Source organism: Anolis sagrei, chromosome 6 (assembly GCF_037176765.1).
Source record: "Anolis sagrei isolate rAnoSag1 chromosome 6, rAnoSag1.mat, whole genome shotgun sequence".
Classification (NCBI taxonomy): domain Eukaryota; kingdom Metazoa; phylum Chordata; class Lepidosauria; order Squamata; family Dactyloidae; genus Anolis; species Anolis sagrei.
The window spans coordinates 122,940,443-122,957,559 of record NC_090026.1 but is presented as its reverse complement, the minus strand read 5'-3'; the positions used below and the strand labels follow the sequence as shown (position 1 = coordinate 122,957,559).

Sequence of the window (17,117 nt, the reverse complement as noted above, 5' to 3'; positions counted from 1 at the left end):
AGCCTTGTTTCCCCTCCTTCCTTTCCTGCTTTCTCTCTCTCTCTTTCCTTCCTTCCATCCCCATCCTTCCATCCCCATTCATCCACTCCTGGTTTCTTTCTCTCTCCTTCCATCCATCCTATTTACCCGTCCTTCCTCCCTCTTTCCTTCCTTCCATCCCTGTTCTCTCCCTCCATCCATTCCTAGTTCCTTTTTCTCTCCTTGTTCACCCCTTCCTTCCATCTATTCCTCTATCCATCTCTATTCTCTCCCTCCCTGCTTTCTCCCTCTTCCCATCCATTCCTGGTTTCTTTCTCTCTCCATGTTCACCCCTTCCTTCCATCCATCCCTCTCTCCATCCCTGTTCTCTCTCTCTTTCCATTCATTCCTGGTTTCTCCCTCCTTTGCTTTCCTTCTGTCTCTGGCTTCTCCCCCCTCCCTCCCTTCCTCCGTCCATCCCTCCTTCCCTCCTTGCTTTCTCCCTCTTTCCTTTCCTTCCATCCCTCCTTCTGTCTCCCTCCTTTCTCTCTCTCTCTCTCTCTCTTTCTCCAGACCCCTCCCCAGCTCCTCAAGTCATCAAAACAAGGAGGTGGAGAAAGGCGCTGACAACAAAGGGAGGGGAGGGGAGGCAGGGCGCAAAGCCCCCTACACACACACACACACACACACACACACACAGCAGAGCCCTTCCCAGCCCCCACCTCCTCCAGGGAGGGAAGGAGGGGGAAAGGGATTTACGGCACAATGAAGCCCTATTTCCATAACAAGAGGCCAGGCTTCTGGCAGCCCCAGGCTGTGAAGCATCCCCGGCAGGAGGTGACAATGGACACAGCTCTCCCCCTTCTCTCTCTCCTCCCTCCCTCCCTTCCTTCGCACCCACTGCTCCCACCCACCCAAAGAAAAACCCCACATTCAAAAAGCCAGACACCCTTCCTTTGAGGCGGGCAGGCATGGCCATGAAGCCTCCCCTTGGAACAAAAGGAAGGGAGAGTTGGTGGGTCTGCCTGTGGTGGTTGGTGGGGAAGCCTGGGGCCAGGGGCAAGCAGGCCATAAAACACAGGCATTCCTCCAGGGAAGTCACTTTCCAAGCCAGGCCTTGCCTTCCAGAGCCTCTTCCTACTCCTGTTTACTTTTGCCACAAAGCTTGGGAGGCATCCGAAAGGGCGAAAGTTTAAAGGTTCATAACACCAAGAGAGAGAGAGAGAGAAAGCCACACGTTTTCTCCCTTTCGCAATGGAAACCAGCTCATTTAACCCCTGATGCATTGCCACAGCCTTCAGTTAGACCAACATAAATACACTAAGAGTAATGCACTGGAAGGGGGAACTCTACAAACCAGAAGGAGGAACCCTACAAACTTACAATCCGACTTCTAATCAATCTCACCAGACCTGGAAGGAGGAATAACCACAAATCACTCACCAAATGAATGGAAAGTCTAGGTTGCTGTGAGATTTCCAGGCTTTATGGAAAAGCCACGTTCCAGAAGCATTCTCTCCTGACGTTTCACCCACATCTATGGCAGGCATCCTCAGAGGTTGTGAAATCTGTTGGAAACTAGGCAAGTGAGGTTTTACGTGTGTGTGTGTGTGTGGAATGTCCAGGGTGGAAGACAGGGTGGGAGGATGCTTGCCATAGATGCAGGCCAAACGTCAGGAGAGGAATGCCTCTAGACCATGGCCATACAGCCCGAAAAAACCTACAACAACCCAGAATTATTGTCTGTTTGAGGCAGGTACGAATGTTGCAATTGGCCACCTTGATTAGCGTTTAATGGTCTTGCAGCTTCAAGGTCTGGCTGCCTCCTGCCTGAGGAATCCTTTGTTGGGAGGTGATTAGCTGGCCCTAATTTGTTTCTTGTCTGGAATTTCCCTGTTTTTGAGTGTTGTCCAGCTAATCACCTCCCAACAAAGGATTCCCCTGGGCAGGAAGCAGCCAAGCCTTGAAGCTGCAAGGCTGTTCAATGCTAATCAAGATGAACAACTACAGCATTTTCCTGTTTTTGAGTGTTGTTCTTTATTTACTGTTTTGATTTTAGAGGTTTTTTTAAAATAGTGGTAGCCAGATTTTGCTCCTTTCCATGGTTTTCCTCCTTTCTGTTGAAATTCTTCACGTGCTTGTGGATTTCATTGGAGACCCTTCCACCTCTTGACCATTTCAGACCCAGCCTTTCCCTTGTTTTGTGTTCAAATTCTACCGTAAAGTGAACTTCGACAATAAAAGAGAACCTGATGAAAGGAAAGGGAGGCTTTATGCAAGGCTCCTGGTTCAAAACAAACAAAAAAAGTTGCTAAAATATAGTAACACCTTCCTTGCAAAGCCTGGGTATGGCTCTCTGTTGGGTGTGCTGTTTCCTTCTTCTCCCAGAGCAAAGATCTCCATTGAGGATTGAAAAACACATGGCAGGGGAGGCCAAGGAGGAGAAAACTGCCCACGTTTTCACTCCCGCCCCAAAAGGCCTCTCCTTTCTTTCTTTTTTCCCCCCAATCCAGGTCCCAGAATGAGCTTTGTTTCCAAAGGCAGCCCATGTTTCCAACCAAACAAGCTCTCCTTCCAGAAAACAAGAAGGAACAACTCACAATAATAATAACAATAACAACCACATGCGTTTGCAACTCAAACCAGCAAAGAAAGAAAGTGAAGAGAATATAACAATGGTCAAAGTTTTGTGTTTATCTTTTCGAAACCTTTATCCATCCATTCACTTCTCAAGTCTGGATAGATAGATGATTATTATTCAAGTAGCCTTTCTTAAAAGCGGAATTATGTACCACAACACTAGGAAGATCTTTCCCTCTTTCTTTCTCCCTCTTCCTTCATTCTCTCCTTTTCTTTCTCTCTTTCCCTTCCTTCCTCTTTCTTCTTCCTTTCCCCTCTTTTCCATTACTTACTTGTACACAAACTTTCCAACCAAACAAGGCTCTCCTTCCAAAGAAAAACAATAAGGTAAAACCCACAATAACAACAACAATCCCTTTCCAGATGGGCATATGATTATTATTCAGGTAGTCTTTCCTAGAAGGAGAATTATTCATCTCAACACCAGGAAGATCTCTCCCTCCCTCCCTCTTTCTTTCTCTTCTTTTCCTTCTTTTCTTTCTCTCTTTCTCTTCTTTCCTCTTTCTTTCTTCCTTTCCCCCTCTTTTCCATTGCTTGCTTGTACACAAACTTTCCAACCAAACAAGGCTCTTCTTCCAAAAAAAACCCCCAAGAAGAAACAACCCACAACAACAACAAACCCTTTCCTTTAGCTATAGATACATAGATAGATAGATGATTATTATTCAAGTACCCTTTCCTAAAGGGGAAATTATGCACCACAACACCAGGAAGATCTCTCCCTCTTTCTCTCCCTTCTTTCTCTCCCTTCTTTCTCTCCTTTTCTTTCTCTTCCTTCCTCTTTCTTACTTCCTTCCCTCTTTTTTCCATGGCTTACTTGTACACAAACTTTCCAACCAAACAAGGCTCTCCTTCCAAAAGAACAAGAAGGAACAATCCACAATAAGAACAATCCCTTTCCTTTAGATATAGATAGATGATTATTATGCATGTAGCCTTTCCTAAAGGGAGAATTATGCACACCAACACCAGGAAGATCTCTCCCTCTTTCTCTCTCTTCCTTCTTTCTCTCCTTTTCTTTCCTTCCTTTCCCCCTCTTTTCCATTACTTTCTTGTACACAAATTCCCCCAAAGGAACCTTCCAACCAAACAAGGCTCTCCTTCCCAAAAAAAACCCAAGAAGGAACAACTCACAATAACAATAAGAACAACAACAATCCCTTTCCTTTAGATATAGATAGATAATTATTATTCAAGTAACCTTTCTTAAAAGGGGGGAATTATGCACCACAACACCAGGAAGATCTCTACCTCTTTCTTTCTCTTCCTTCTTTCCTTTTCTTTCTCTCTTTCCCTTCTTTCCTCTTTCTTTCTTTCTATTCTTCTGCTTTTCCATTACTTACTTATACACAGAGTCCTCCAAAGGAACTTTCCAACCAAACAAGAAGGAACAACCCACAACAACAACAATCTCTTTTCCTATAGATTTAGATACATAGATAGATAGATATTATTCAAGTAGCCTTTCCTAAAGGGGGAATTATATACCACAACACCAGGAAGATCTCTCCCTCTTTCTCTCTTTCCCTTCTTTCCTCTTCCTTCCTCCCTTTCCCCCTCTTTTCCATTACTTACTTTGTATACAAGTCCCCTCAAAGGAACTTTCCAACCAAACAAGGCTCTCCTTCCAGAAAACAAGAAGGAACAACCCACAACAACAACAACAACAACAACCCCTTTTCCTATAGATTTAGATACATAGATAGATCATTATTATTCAAGTAACCTTTCCTAAAGGGGGAATTATACACCACAACACCAGGAAGATCTCTCTTTCTTTCTCTCTTTCCCTTCTTTCCTTCCTTCTCCCCTCTTTTCCATTACTTACTTGTATACAAAGTCCCCCAAAATGAACTTTCCAACCAAACAAGGCTCTCCTTCCAAGAAAACCCAAGGAACAACCCACAATAACAACAAGCCCTTTCCTTTAGTTATACAGATATATTATTATTATTATTATTATTATTCAAGTAACCTTTCCTAAAGGGGGAATTGTGCATCACAACACCAGGAAGGTCTCTCCCTCTTTCTTTCTCTCCCTTCTTTCTCTCCTTTTCTTCCTTCCTTCCTTTCCCCTTCTTTTCCATTACTTACTTGTATACAACGTCCCCCAAAAGGAACTTTCCAACCAAACAAGGCTCTCCTTCCAGAAAACAAGAAGGAACAACCCACAACAACAACAACAACAACAACCCCTTTTCCTATAGATTTAGATACATAGATAGATCATTATTATTCAAGTAACCTTTCCTAAAGGGGGAATTATACACCACAACACCAGGAAGATCTCTCTTTCTTTCTCTCTTTCCCTTCTTTCCTTCCTTCTCCCCTCTTTTCCATTACTTACTTGTATACAAAGTCCCCCAAAATGAACTTTCCAACCAAACAAGGCTCTCCTTCCAAGAAAACCCAAGGAACAACCCACAATAACAACAAGCCCTTTCCTTTAGTTATACAGATATATTATTATTATTATTATTATTATTATTATTATTATTCAAGTAACCTTTCCTAAAGGGGGAATTGTGCATCACAACACCAGGAAGGTCTCTCCCTCTTTCTTTCTCTCCCTTCTTTCTCTCCTTTTCTTCCTTCCTTCCTTTCCCCTTCTTTTCCATTACTTACTTGTATACAACGTCCCCCAAAAGGAACTTTCCAACCAAACAAGGCTCTCCTTCCAGAAAACAAGAAGGAACAACACACAACAACAACAAGATCTCTCCCTCTTTCTTTCTCTCTTTCCCTTCTTTCCCATTACTTACTTGCATACAAAATCCCCCAAAAGGAACTTTCCAACCAAACAAGGCTCTCCTTCCAAGAAGGAACAACCCACAATAACAACAACAAGCCCTTTTCTTTAGATATTATTATTATTATTGTTGTTGTTGTTATTATTATTATCCAAGTAGCCTTTCCCAAAAGGGGAATTATACACCACAACACCAGGAAGACCTCTCCCTCCCTCTTTCTTTCTTTCTTTCTCATCCCTCTTTCTTTTCTTTTCTCTCCTTCCCTTTCTTTTCTCTCTTTCTTTTCCCCTGCTTTCCCATGACTTACTTGTACACAAAGTCCCCCAAAGGAAGGCGAAAGTGAGCCACGGCACCCTCATATTCCTTTTTCTCCTCGTGGTGCTTGTTTACTCCGCTTTCAAGGGGAGGAGGAGGAGGAGGAGGAGAAGGCAAGCAAACTCTCCAAGAACGGCAAGATCCTCTTCCAAACAGATACAGAGTTATCAATATATGTGTCAGGGGAAAAATATCCAAAGGTTCCCTTTCAATAACAATAGTATCTTTGAGACTAAATCCTTTCCCGGCTGCGTCCAGGTCCAAGAAGGGGAGAGAAGAGTCTTTTTAAATCCTCAAAAAGGGGGGGAAAGAATAGTCCAACCCGAGCGTGAGAGCCTGGACTCTTTTGCTTTTTTCCTTCCTTCCTTTTGGAGGTAAAGAGAGGAATCCTTCCAAGGATGGGGATGGGGAATCAACGCAGTAAATCCGGCCGCAAGGAAGAAGAAGAAGAGAAGGAGGAGAAGGCAATGGAGAAGCAAACTTTGCAGAAAGGGGGATCCAGGGCTGAAGCAAGGCGACGAAAAGGAGGAGATTGAGGAGGAGACCCGGCGCCGCTGCCGTCCGCTCCAATGGTGGTTCTGAACAGAGCCAAAGGCGAGGAGGGAAGCGCCAAGCCGGTGCCTCTGCTGCTCCTGCTCTTGCTCCTGCTGCTGCTGCTGCTATTGTGGCTCCTGTTCCTTCTGGAGAGGAGGGCGAGGAAGAAGAGGAGGAGGAGGAAGAAGGAGAAGAAGGCTGCCGGTCCGCTCAGAGGCATCGCTCGCTTGGCTTTGGCGCTCGGGGGGCGAAAGGGGGGCGCGCGGCTGGGAGAAGGAGGAGGGGGAGACGCGGGAGCGCGCGCGGGGGGGGAAAGGGGGACGCGCACGCGCACAGGCTCAGCCCCGCGCCCCTCCTCCGGGATCCCCCTCCCTCCCTCCTTCCCTTCGCGTGCACGCGCGCGCGCTCCCAGGCTGAGGTTGCTCCTTCTTCCTCCTCCTCCTCCTCTTGTTTTCCCCTCCCCTTGAAAGGAAGGAGGGAATGTTTACATAGTATCTCTCTCTCTCCCTCTCTGTGTATATATGTGTGTGTGTGTGTATATATATATATACATATACATATATACATACATACACACACACACACACTATCTGTATCTATTTATATAGATAAATATATATAAAATATATAAATATAAAAACTCTAAAATTACAACAGCACAACAACAGAGAGGAAACAAGCAAGGACATTAACCACCTCTCAACAAAAGTTTGCTGTGTGTGTGTGTGTGTATATATATATATATATATATACACACACACACACACTATCTGTATCTATTTATGTAGATAAATATATATAAAATATATAAATATAAAAACTCTAAAATTACAACAGCACAACAACAGAGAAGAAACAAACAAGGACATCTAACCACCTCTCAACAAAAGTTTGCTGTGTGTGTGTGTATATATATACACACACACACACACACACTATCTGCATCTATTCATATAGATAAATATATATATAATATATAAATATAAAAACTCTAAAATTACAACAGCGCAACAACAGAGAGGAAACAAACAAGGACATCTAACCACCTCTCAACAAAAGTTTGCTCTGTGTGTGTGTATATATATATATATATATACACACACACACTATCTGTATCTATTTATGTAGATAAATATATATAAAATATATAAATATAAAAACTCTAAAATTACAACAGCACAACAACAGAGAGGAAACAAGCAAGGACATCTAATCACCTCTCAACAAAAGTTTGCTGCATGTGTGTGTATAGATATATATACACACACACACTATCTGTATCTATTTATATAGATAAATATATATATATAATATATAAATATAAAAACTCTAAGATTACAACAGCACAACAACAGAGAGGAAACAAACAAGGACATCTAATCACCTCTCAACAAAAGTTTGCACCAGGCACTGTCAGGCTGTTATATGCTAATCAAGGTGGTCAGTTGAAACATTCACACCTAGCTCCAGCAGACAAGAGTCCTTTGTCCCACCCTAGTCATTCCACAGATATATAAACCCATTTTCCTAGTTCCAACAGACTTTACTATCTCTGAGGATGCTTGCCATAGATGCAGGCGAAACGTCAGGGGAGAATGCCTCTAGACCATGGCCATATAGCCCGAAAAAACCTACAACAACCCACAAATAGGGCTGATATATATATAAATAGATAGATAGATAGATAGATAGATAGACAGATAGATCTCCACACACACATATTATATATTTGTATACAGACATTTATATACACATATTGATCCACACAGGACCTTTATATATATATATATATATATATATATATATATATATATATATATATATAAAAGGTCCTGTGTGGATCAATATGTGTATATAAATGTCTGTATACAAATATATAATATGTATATATATATGCGTGTGTGTGTGTATACACACGTACACTTGAATAGGTATATATATATATATAATATATATATATATATATGCATGTGTGTGTGTCTACACGTACACTTGAATAGGTATACAGGCGCACGCACACATGCACACATACACACACACATATACCGACACACACAAACAGGACCTATATATGCACACATACATACACACACACACAAACAGGGCCAATATATATATAGATAAATCTCCACACACATATTATATATTTGTATACAGACATTTATATACACATATTAATCTACACTGGACCTTGATTTTTTTTTTATATATATATATATATACACACACACACACTCAAAAAGGACCTATTAGGAGTGTGTGTATGTGTATATATATATATATATATATTAGGGCTGGGCGGTTTCGTTTCGTTAATTCGTAATTCGTTAATAATTCGTTAATTTTTTCAATTACAAAACGATAACGAACCATTCTGGAGCAATTATTAAAAAAAACGAATTTTCAAAAACGTTTTGTAAATGCTTCGTATTTCGATATTGTATTCGTTTCGTTATTGTTTTGAGGTCGTTTCGTTATTATTTCCGCATGTCTGGGCCAGTTTTATGGTTTAATTAGTGAAAAAAAATTATAATATCACACCAACAGTCAACAACAGAGGGAGAGGGAAGCTTCAGAAGGTTTTGGAGGTTTTTTAGCGTATTTCGCGGTCGCGTCCGCCATTAATGAATTGATTCGTTATTGTTTCGGAAATCGATTCGTTAATTTTTTACCATTTACGAAATTTCGTAAATATCGAACTTTTTAAAAGGAAAATTTTGTAATTATTTTAAATATCGAAACAAAAAAAAACCCCCAAATACAAATCGATTTTAGAAACAAATTTTTCCGTTGTTACCCAGGCCTAATATATATATATATATATATACACACACACACACACACATACACACATATATAGTATATGTGTGTGTGTATATATATATATATATACACACACACATATACATACACATACAAGCACATAAATGCATACACACACAGCACACACAAGGATGCTAATATATATGTGTATATATATAATATAATATATAGATAGATACACACACACACACGAAAAGGACCTCAATATCTATCTCTCTATATATATATATTACACACACCCATTACATATCTCACCAGAATTACTATGAGCTGTTAAATAGTGTATTTAATATTTAATATTTTTTTATAATAATAATATATTTTGGGGAACCCTCTTCTCTATTACTGGACTGTTTCATCCTGTGAAGGGTGTATACATATCCCATAGGAGAAATTGTAATAATAATAATAATAAATACAGAATTATAAGCTATATTTTAGGGAAGATTAGAAAAATAAAAGAAACAAAATTCAGGGTGTAAACTTTGGTAGAAACCCTATATGTATCTCTGTAGGTTTATATATTTATGTGCGTCTATATATATATATTAACACACATATACCTCTCAGTGGGAAAGACCCGGATGTTTGATACAAAGAAAAAGGGGCGGAGTCTCAGAAAGGGGCGGGGTGGTAATAAAGGTTCTGAAGAGGCCGCTGCGTTAGGATTGGCCGGAGGCGCCTGCTCGTCAAGGCGCACGAGGGGGCGGGGCTTGGGTGGAACGCGCGAGGCGCAGAGGGAAGCCAGTCCGAGGGGAGGGGGAGAGAGCGGGAGGCGAGTGCGCGCATGCGCGGCCCCGGATTGTTGTTCTCCCGCGTGCTCCTCTTGCAGGGTCTCCTTCCTTCTGTATAAGGTTCTGCTCCTGAAGTCCCAGCTAGACTAAGAATTGATTGCATCTACACTAAAGCAAATTGTTAGGAATTGTGGGAGTTGAAGTCCAAAACACCTGGAGGGCCCAAGATTGCCCATGCCTGGTCTAAACATCCACTTAGGTAGATCTATAAACAGAAAGATACAGATAGATATGTAGAGGTGATTAGCAAACAACTAATTTTGGCATCTTGCAATTGCTAAAGATGAAATTGAGTGGGTTGCTGCAAGTTTTTTGGGCTGCCTGGCCATGTTCCGGAAGCATTCTCTTCTGACATTTTGCCCACATCTATGGCAGGCATCCTAAGAGGTTGTGGGATCATAGAATCAAAGAGTTGGAAAAGACCTCATGGGCCATCCAGTCCAACCCCCTGCCAAGAAGCAGGAATATTACATTCAAATCATCCCTGACAGATGGCCATCCAGCCTCTGTTTAAAAGCTTCCAAAGAAGGAGCCTCCACCACACTCCGGAGCAGAGAGTTCCACTGCTGAACGGCTCTCACAGTCAGGAAGTTCTTCCTCATGTTCAGATGGAATCTCCTCTCTTGTAGTTTGAAGCCATTGTTCCATTGCGTCCTAGTCTCCAAGGAAGCAGAAAACAAGCTTGCTCCCTCCTCCCTGTGGCTTCCTCTCACATATTTATACATGGCTATCATATCCCCTCTCAGCCTTCTCTTCTTCAGGTTAAACATGCCCAGCTCCTTAAGCCGCTCCTCATAGGGCTTGTTCTCCAGACCTTTTATCATTTTAGTCGCCCTCCTCTGGACACATTCCAGCTTGTCAATATCTCTCTTGAATTGTTGTGCCCAGAATTGGACACAATATTCCAGGTGTGATCTAACCAAAGCAGAATAGAATATGTTGGAAACTAGTAAAATTGGGTTTATATATCTGTGGAATAATGTCCAGGGTGGGAGAAAGATCTCTTTGTCTCCTTGAGGCAAGTGTGAGTGTTGCAATTGGAACAAGGCAGGAAACAATCAGGGCCAGCTAACACCCTGATTGTTCAACGTATTGTCGAAGGCTTTCATGGCTGGAATCACTGGATTGTACTACCTTGATTAGCATTGAATTGCCTTGCAGCTTCAAACCCTGGGTGCTTGCTGCCTGTGAGAATCCTTCGTTGAGAAGTGATTAGTTGTCACTAATTGTTTCTGGTTTTGTTCCAGTTGCAACATTCAAGCAGGGAAGAGTTCTTTCTCCCACCCCTGTCTTTATTTACTGTTATGATGATTAGACAGGAAACAATTAGGGTGGGTTGTTGTAGGTTTTTGGGGGCTATGTGGCCATGTTCTCGAGGCATTCTCTCCTGACGTTTCGCCTGCATCTATGGCAAGCATCCTTAGAGGTAGTGAGGTAGTGACATAGATGCAGGCGAAACGTCCTGAGAGAATGCTTCGAGAACATGGCCATATAGCCTGAAAAAACCTACAACAACCCACCCTGATTGTTTCCTGTGTAATCATAACAGTAAATAAAGACAGAGGTGGGAGAAAGAACTCTTGTCTGCTTGAGGCAAGTGTGAATGTTGCAATTGGAACAAGTCCAGAAACAATCAGCAACAACTAATCACTTCTCAACAAAGGATTCCCCCAGGCAGGAAGCAGCCAGGGTTTGAAGCTGCAAGGCTATTCCATGCTAATCAAGGTGGTCAACTGCAACACCTTGATTGGCCTTTAATGGCCTAGCAGTTTTCAAGCTCTGGCTTCGTACTTCCTGGGGGAATCCTTTGTTGAGAAGTGATTAGTTGTCGCTGATTGTTTCTTGTCGTGTTCCAATTGCAACATTCACACTTGCCTCAAGCAGACAAGAGTTCTTTCTCCCACCCCGGTCTTTATTTACTGTCGTGATGATTATGTTTTTGTTTTATATTGTATGTTTTTGTATTATTTTGCAGATGTGGAAACCGCTCTGAGTCCCCTAGGAGAGATAAGGCGGCATATAAAGTATCTATCTATCTATCTATCTATCTATCTATCTATCTATCTATACACACATACACACATAATATTAGCGTCCTTGTCTTGTGTGTGCTGCGTGTGTTTGTATGCATGTATGTATTTGTATATGTATGTATATATGTGTGCGCGCACGTGTATATACACACACACACACCTAATAGTAAGGTCATTTACAAGTGTGCACAGGACCTTAATAATATGCAGATCAATATATGTATATAAATGTCTGTATACAAATCTATATAAATAAAAGGTAATGTTTGTTTGTGGGATTAACAGAACTCAAAAACCAGTGGACGAATTGACACCAAATTTGGACACAATACACCTAACAACCCAATGTATGTCTTTCAGTCAAAAAATTGATTTTGTCATTTGGGAGTTGTAGTTGCTGGGATTTATAGTTCACCTTTAATCAAAGAGCATTCTGAAACCCGCCAAGGATGGAATCGAACCAAACTTGGCACACAGTTCTCTCATGACCAACAGAAAATACTGGAAGGGTTTGGTGGGCAGTGTCCTTTGGTTTTGGAGTTGTAGTTCACCTACATCAGGAGAGCCCCATGGACTCCAACAATGATGGAGCTGGACCAAACTTGGCATGAAGACTCAATATGCCCAAATGTGAACTCTGGTGGAGTTTGGGGAAAATAGACCTTGAGATTTGAGAGTTGTAGTTGCTGGGATTTATGGTTCCCCTACCATCAAAGCACATTTGAACCCCACCAAGGATAGAGTTGGGCCAAACGCGTGGCAGGGGACGAGTAGTATATAATAAGTGTATGTGGAGATCTCTCTCTCTCTCTCTCTCTCTCTCTATATATATATATAGACTAGCCGTCCCCTGCCACACATTGCTTTGTCCCAGTATATGTATGTGTTTATGTGTATATGTGTGTGTGTGTATATATATGGTTTTGTGCATGCGCTGTAATGTATTTTTATAAGTTTTTTTGGCTTTTTAAGTCTCTTCTGCTGTGTTTTTCAGTGTTTTTATGAGTGATGGTCATTTGTTGGCCTGATAGGTGTGTTGTGTCCAAATTTGTTGTCAATTCGGTTTTTGAGTTATGTTAATCCCACAAACGAACATTACATTTTTATTTATATAGATATATATCAGCTCTGTTTGTATTTGTACACACAGTCCTGTTGGTATGTTTCTGCTTATATGTGTGAGTGTGTGTGTGTCACATGCAGATGTATAATAATGCATATAAAGGTTCCTGTCTATGTCTGTTGTTAGGAATTGTGGAAGTTGATGTCATTACACACAACAAATTAAGCACCATCTATGATTTGTAGTTGCTGTTAACTACTGTCAAGTCAACATCAACTTATGATGGTCCTATGAATGGGAGTTGTTGTTGTTCATTCGTTCAGTCATCTCCGACTCTTTGTGACCTCATGGACCAGCCCACGCCAGAGCTCCCTGTTGGCCGTTACCACCCCCAGCTCCCTCAAGGTCAGTCCAGTCACTTCAAGGATGCCATCCATCCATCTTGCCCTTCTTCCTTTTGCCTTCCACTTTCCCCAGCATAATTGTCTTCTCTAGGCTTTCCTGTCTCCTCATGATGTGGCCAAAGTACTTCAATAATTCATAATTCATAATTGTCTTCTCTAGGCTTTCCTGTCTCCTCATGATGTGGCCAAAGTACTTCAACTCCAGCAAAGGATCACCGCCTTGTCGAGGCGCTGGAGCTTGAGCACCTCAATGATGTCATGAGCGAAACCGTGAAGGGACACCCAAGACGGGACGGTTGTGGCAGAGAGGTCAGACCAAGCGTGATCCCTGGGGAAGGCAATGGCAAACCACTCCAGTATCCTTGCCAAGAAAACTAAATGGACCAGTACAACCAGAGATGAATGGGAGACGTCTGATGAGATTGTCCACATGCTTGTGGATTTTAGTGGCTTCCCTGTGTAATCTGAAATGGTAGGGACCACCAAATGCAGCAGCATTGCCCAAACACGAATCAAGGAACATGAAAGGCACTGCAGACTACTTCAACCAGAGAAGTCAGCCATAGCAAAACACCTGATGAACCAGCCTGGACACAGCATATTATTTGAGAACACAGAAATGCTGGACCACTCTCACAACCACCATGTCAGACTACACAGAAAAGCCATTGAAATCCACAAGCACGTGGACAATTTCAACAGAGAGGAAGAAACCATGAAAATGAACCAAATCTGGCTACCAGTACTAAAAAAACGCTAAAATTATAACAGTAAATAAAAAGAAGAGCTCCAGACAAAAAACAATCAGGGACGGCTAATCACCTCTCAACAAAGGATTCCCTCAGACAGTAAGAAGCTACACCTTGAAAACTGCTAAGTCATTAAATGCATCAAGGTGGCCAACTGAAACATTCACACCTACCTCCAACAGACAAGAGTTCTTTCTCCCACCTTGGACATTCCACAGATATATAAACCCCATTTTCCTAGTTTCCGACAGACCTCACAACCTTTGAGGATGCTTTCCATAGATGCAGGCGAAATGTCAGGAGAGAATGCTTCTGGAACATGGCTATACAGCCATGTTCCAGAAGCAAACTTGTAGGAACCCAGAACGAATTTTGCTGCTGCTTTCAAATGCTAAAGATGAAATTGAGCTTCATCCAAGACTCTCTTCCTTCCGACATTTATCAGTGGATGATGGTGTTATCCTCAGGCTGGGGCCATTAGGGTCTTGAATTTACGATTCCAGATATACATTAAGGCGGGTTTCCCCCTCCTGGTGTTTTTGTTTTATCCATTTTTCTTTCAATGGAATTCTCCTCCATATGTAATTTGCACAAGCTGGTTATTATGGAATTATTGCTGTGCAAATGTACACTGGTGTTAATGGCAGCCGTTGGAAACGACTGTTAATTGAGCAGAAGGTATTATCGATTTGAAATGGCATGTGGCATGGATATATAATGACTCACTTTTGGGCTGCTAATTTGCGCTCAGATTCACGGAAAAATATGAATGTTCTTCAGAGATAGGTTGGCATGTTCCTGGTGTCATATAGGAGGCTCCCTGATCCTGGCCCTGTATTTCAGTGGAGGAATCTCAGTGCAAGAGCACTGTCTTGAAAAGGATATGCATGATTTCAATTTAAGTACTTAGATCAGTGTTCTCAACCTGTGACTCCCAGGTATTTTGGGAGTTGCAGGTGCAGATGTTTTGGCCTGCAACTCCCAGAAATCCCAGCCAGTTTACCAGCTGTTAGAATTTCTGGGAGTTGAAGGCCAAAACATCTGGGGACCTACAAGTTGAGAGCCACTGACTTAGACATCACCTTTGCAATATCACCTTTGTAGCATCACCATCTTCTTTTGACATCACAAAAGGTAATTTCCAGATCTCTGATTATTGTTGCTACTAGGGGTTTACAACAGGCTTTTTTTCTAAGTAACAGGGAGGATCAGAACCTTTTCTGTTACAGCTGACACAAATTAATTGGGTGTGTTATCTGCTTCAGCATATAACAAAGCACTAGGTTTGCAAGCTTTGAGCTTTGCATTTGGCTTAGCTTGATGGCTAACCTTTGGCTGTTGCTGGGAACGGTTACACAGCGTCCTGAAGCTGAAGCAGTTTGGAGTACCAAGGAAACTGCTTGTTTATGGCAAGATAAGGACTTACTTTACTTATTTACTTAGACGATCTCAGGTTGGCCGAGTAGGATAGTCTTCCAGGATCAGTATTCTGGTGGGTTCGTAGGTGACTGTGGAGCCCTATTCTTGACCTGCATCTTCTCCCACAGTGAGGGCATTGGTTTCCAGGTGGAAGGCGGTCTCGGTTGGAGTTGGCTTGACGCACTTTCCTCTTGGCACGTTTCTCTCTTTCACCCTTCATTCGTGCCTCTTCAAATTCTGCAGCACTGCTGGTCACAGCTGACCTCCAGCTGGAGCGCTCAAAGGCCAGGGCTTCCCGGTTCTCAGTGTCTATGCCAGAGTTTTTAAGGTTGGCTTTGAGCCCATATTTAAATCTCTTTTCCTGTCCACCAACATTCCATTTTCCGTTCTTGAGTTTGGAGTAGAGCAACTGCTTTGGGAGACGGTGGTCGGGCATCCGGACAATGTGGCCAGTCCAGCAGAGTTGATGGCGGAGGATAATCGCTTCAATGTTGGTGGTCTTTGCTTCTTCCAGCACGCTGATGTTTGTACACCTGTCTTCCCAAGAGATTTGCAGGATTTTTCTGAGACAGCGCTGATGGAATTGTTCCAGGAGTTGCATGTGACGTCTGTAGACAGTCCACGTCTCGCAGGTGTATAGCAGGGTTGGGAGAACAATAGCTTTATAAACAAGCACCTTGGTATCCCTACGGATGTCCCGATCCTCAAACACTCTCTGCTTCATTCGCAAAAATGCTGCACTCGCAGAGGTCAGGCATTCTAGTGATCATTAAATAGAGAGACTATTATTTCGCTATGTGTTTGCATATCATTGTGTAAAGATAACTCACTGGAGATATTGTTTGTTGTATATTGTTGAGAACAATTCTTCTGTTTTGCTTTGGGTTTTTGACCTACAGTGAATAGAACTATATTTTTGTTTCTACTTAAAGCAACAGACTCATGTGTATTTTTTGAGTTTTTATCACACTGAGAGTAAAAGGAGCTGAGACATTCTGTGGGCGACTAATGCTACTCTGATAATTATGACCTGGCAACTCTAATATTAACTCTTATTTTTAGAGAATGAATGTATCCTTCTAAAATTGGGAAGCTAATCATACTAGTTTTACAAGATCAAGTCATCCCAAGAAAAGGAGGAATTCTGTTGAGAACCAAAAACATTCTCTTAAGCAAAACAACTAAAACTGCTGGGCATAATAAATCCCATGTTATCTGGAAGTCCCTGAATAGACTCAGAAGCGGAGTAGGCAGATCAAAAGACAACCTGACAAAATGGCACTACCTGAAAGAATCCCATACCTTGTGCGGCTGTGGAGCAGAACTGACAACTCTGCATCTGTATGCTTGTCCATTGTGCCCTGCCTCATGTACAGAGGAGGAATTGTTGGAGGCTACAGACAATGCCATTGCTATTGCCTGTTTTTTGGTCAAAAGATATTTAGCCGCCTGCACACCTTTTATTTTTATCAGTTTTATATTAATTTATGCAATGCTTTTGATACAAATTTTTTTTAAAAATCTGAGATTATTGCTGCAACACTTACCAAGGAGTAAGCACCTTTGAATATAATAGCATACATATCCAAATAAATTAGCATAGGCTGATGTTGGGGCAGAAAAAGTTTCAGGACC

General features: G+C 41.9%; 1 protein-coding gene across 1 annotated transcript in view; it reads right to left on the bottom strand.

Annotated features, from left to right (window-relative positions):
• ACVR2B (activin A receptor type 2B) overlaps positions 1 to 6,477 on the bottom strand; it is a 187,824-nt gene extending 181,347 nt beyond the window's left edge. Inside the window, exon 1 of the mRNA XM_060782620.2 lies at positions 5,656 to 6,477. Within this exon, the coding sequence (XP_060638603.2) occupies positions 5,656 to 5,707 (52 nt within the window). The 5' untranslated portion in view covers positions 5,708 to 6,477. The remainder of the gene's footprint in view (positions 1 to 5,655) is intronic.
• Positions 6,478 to 17,117: the final 10,640 nt, after the last annotated feature.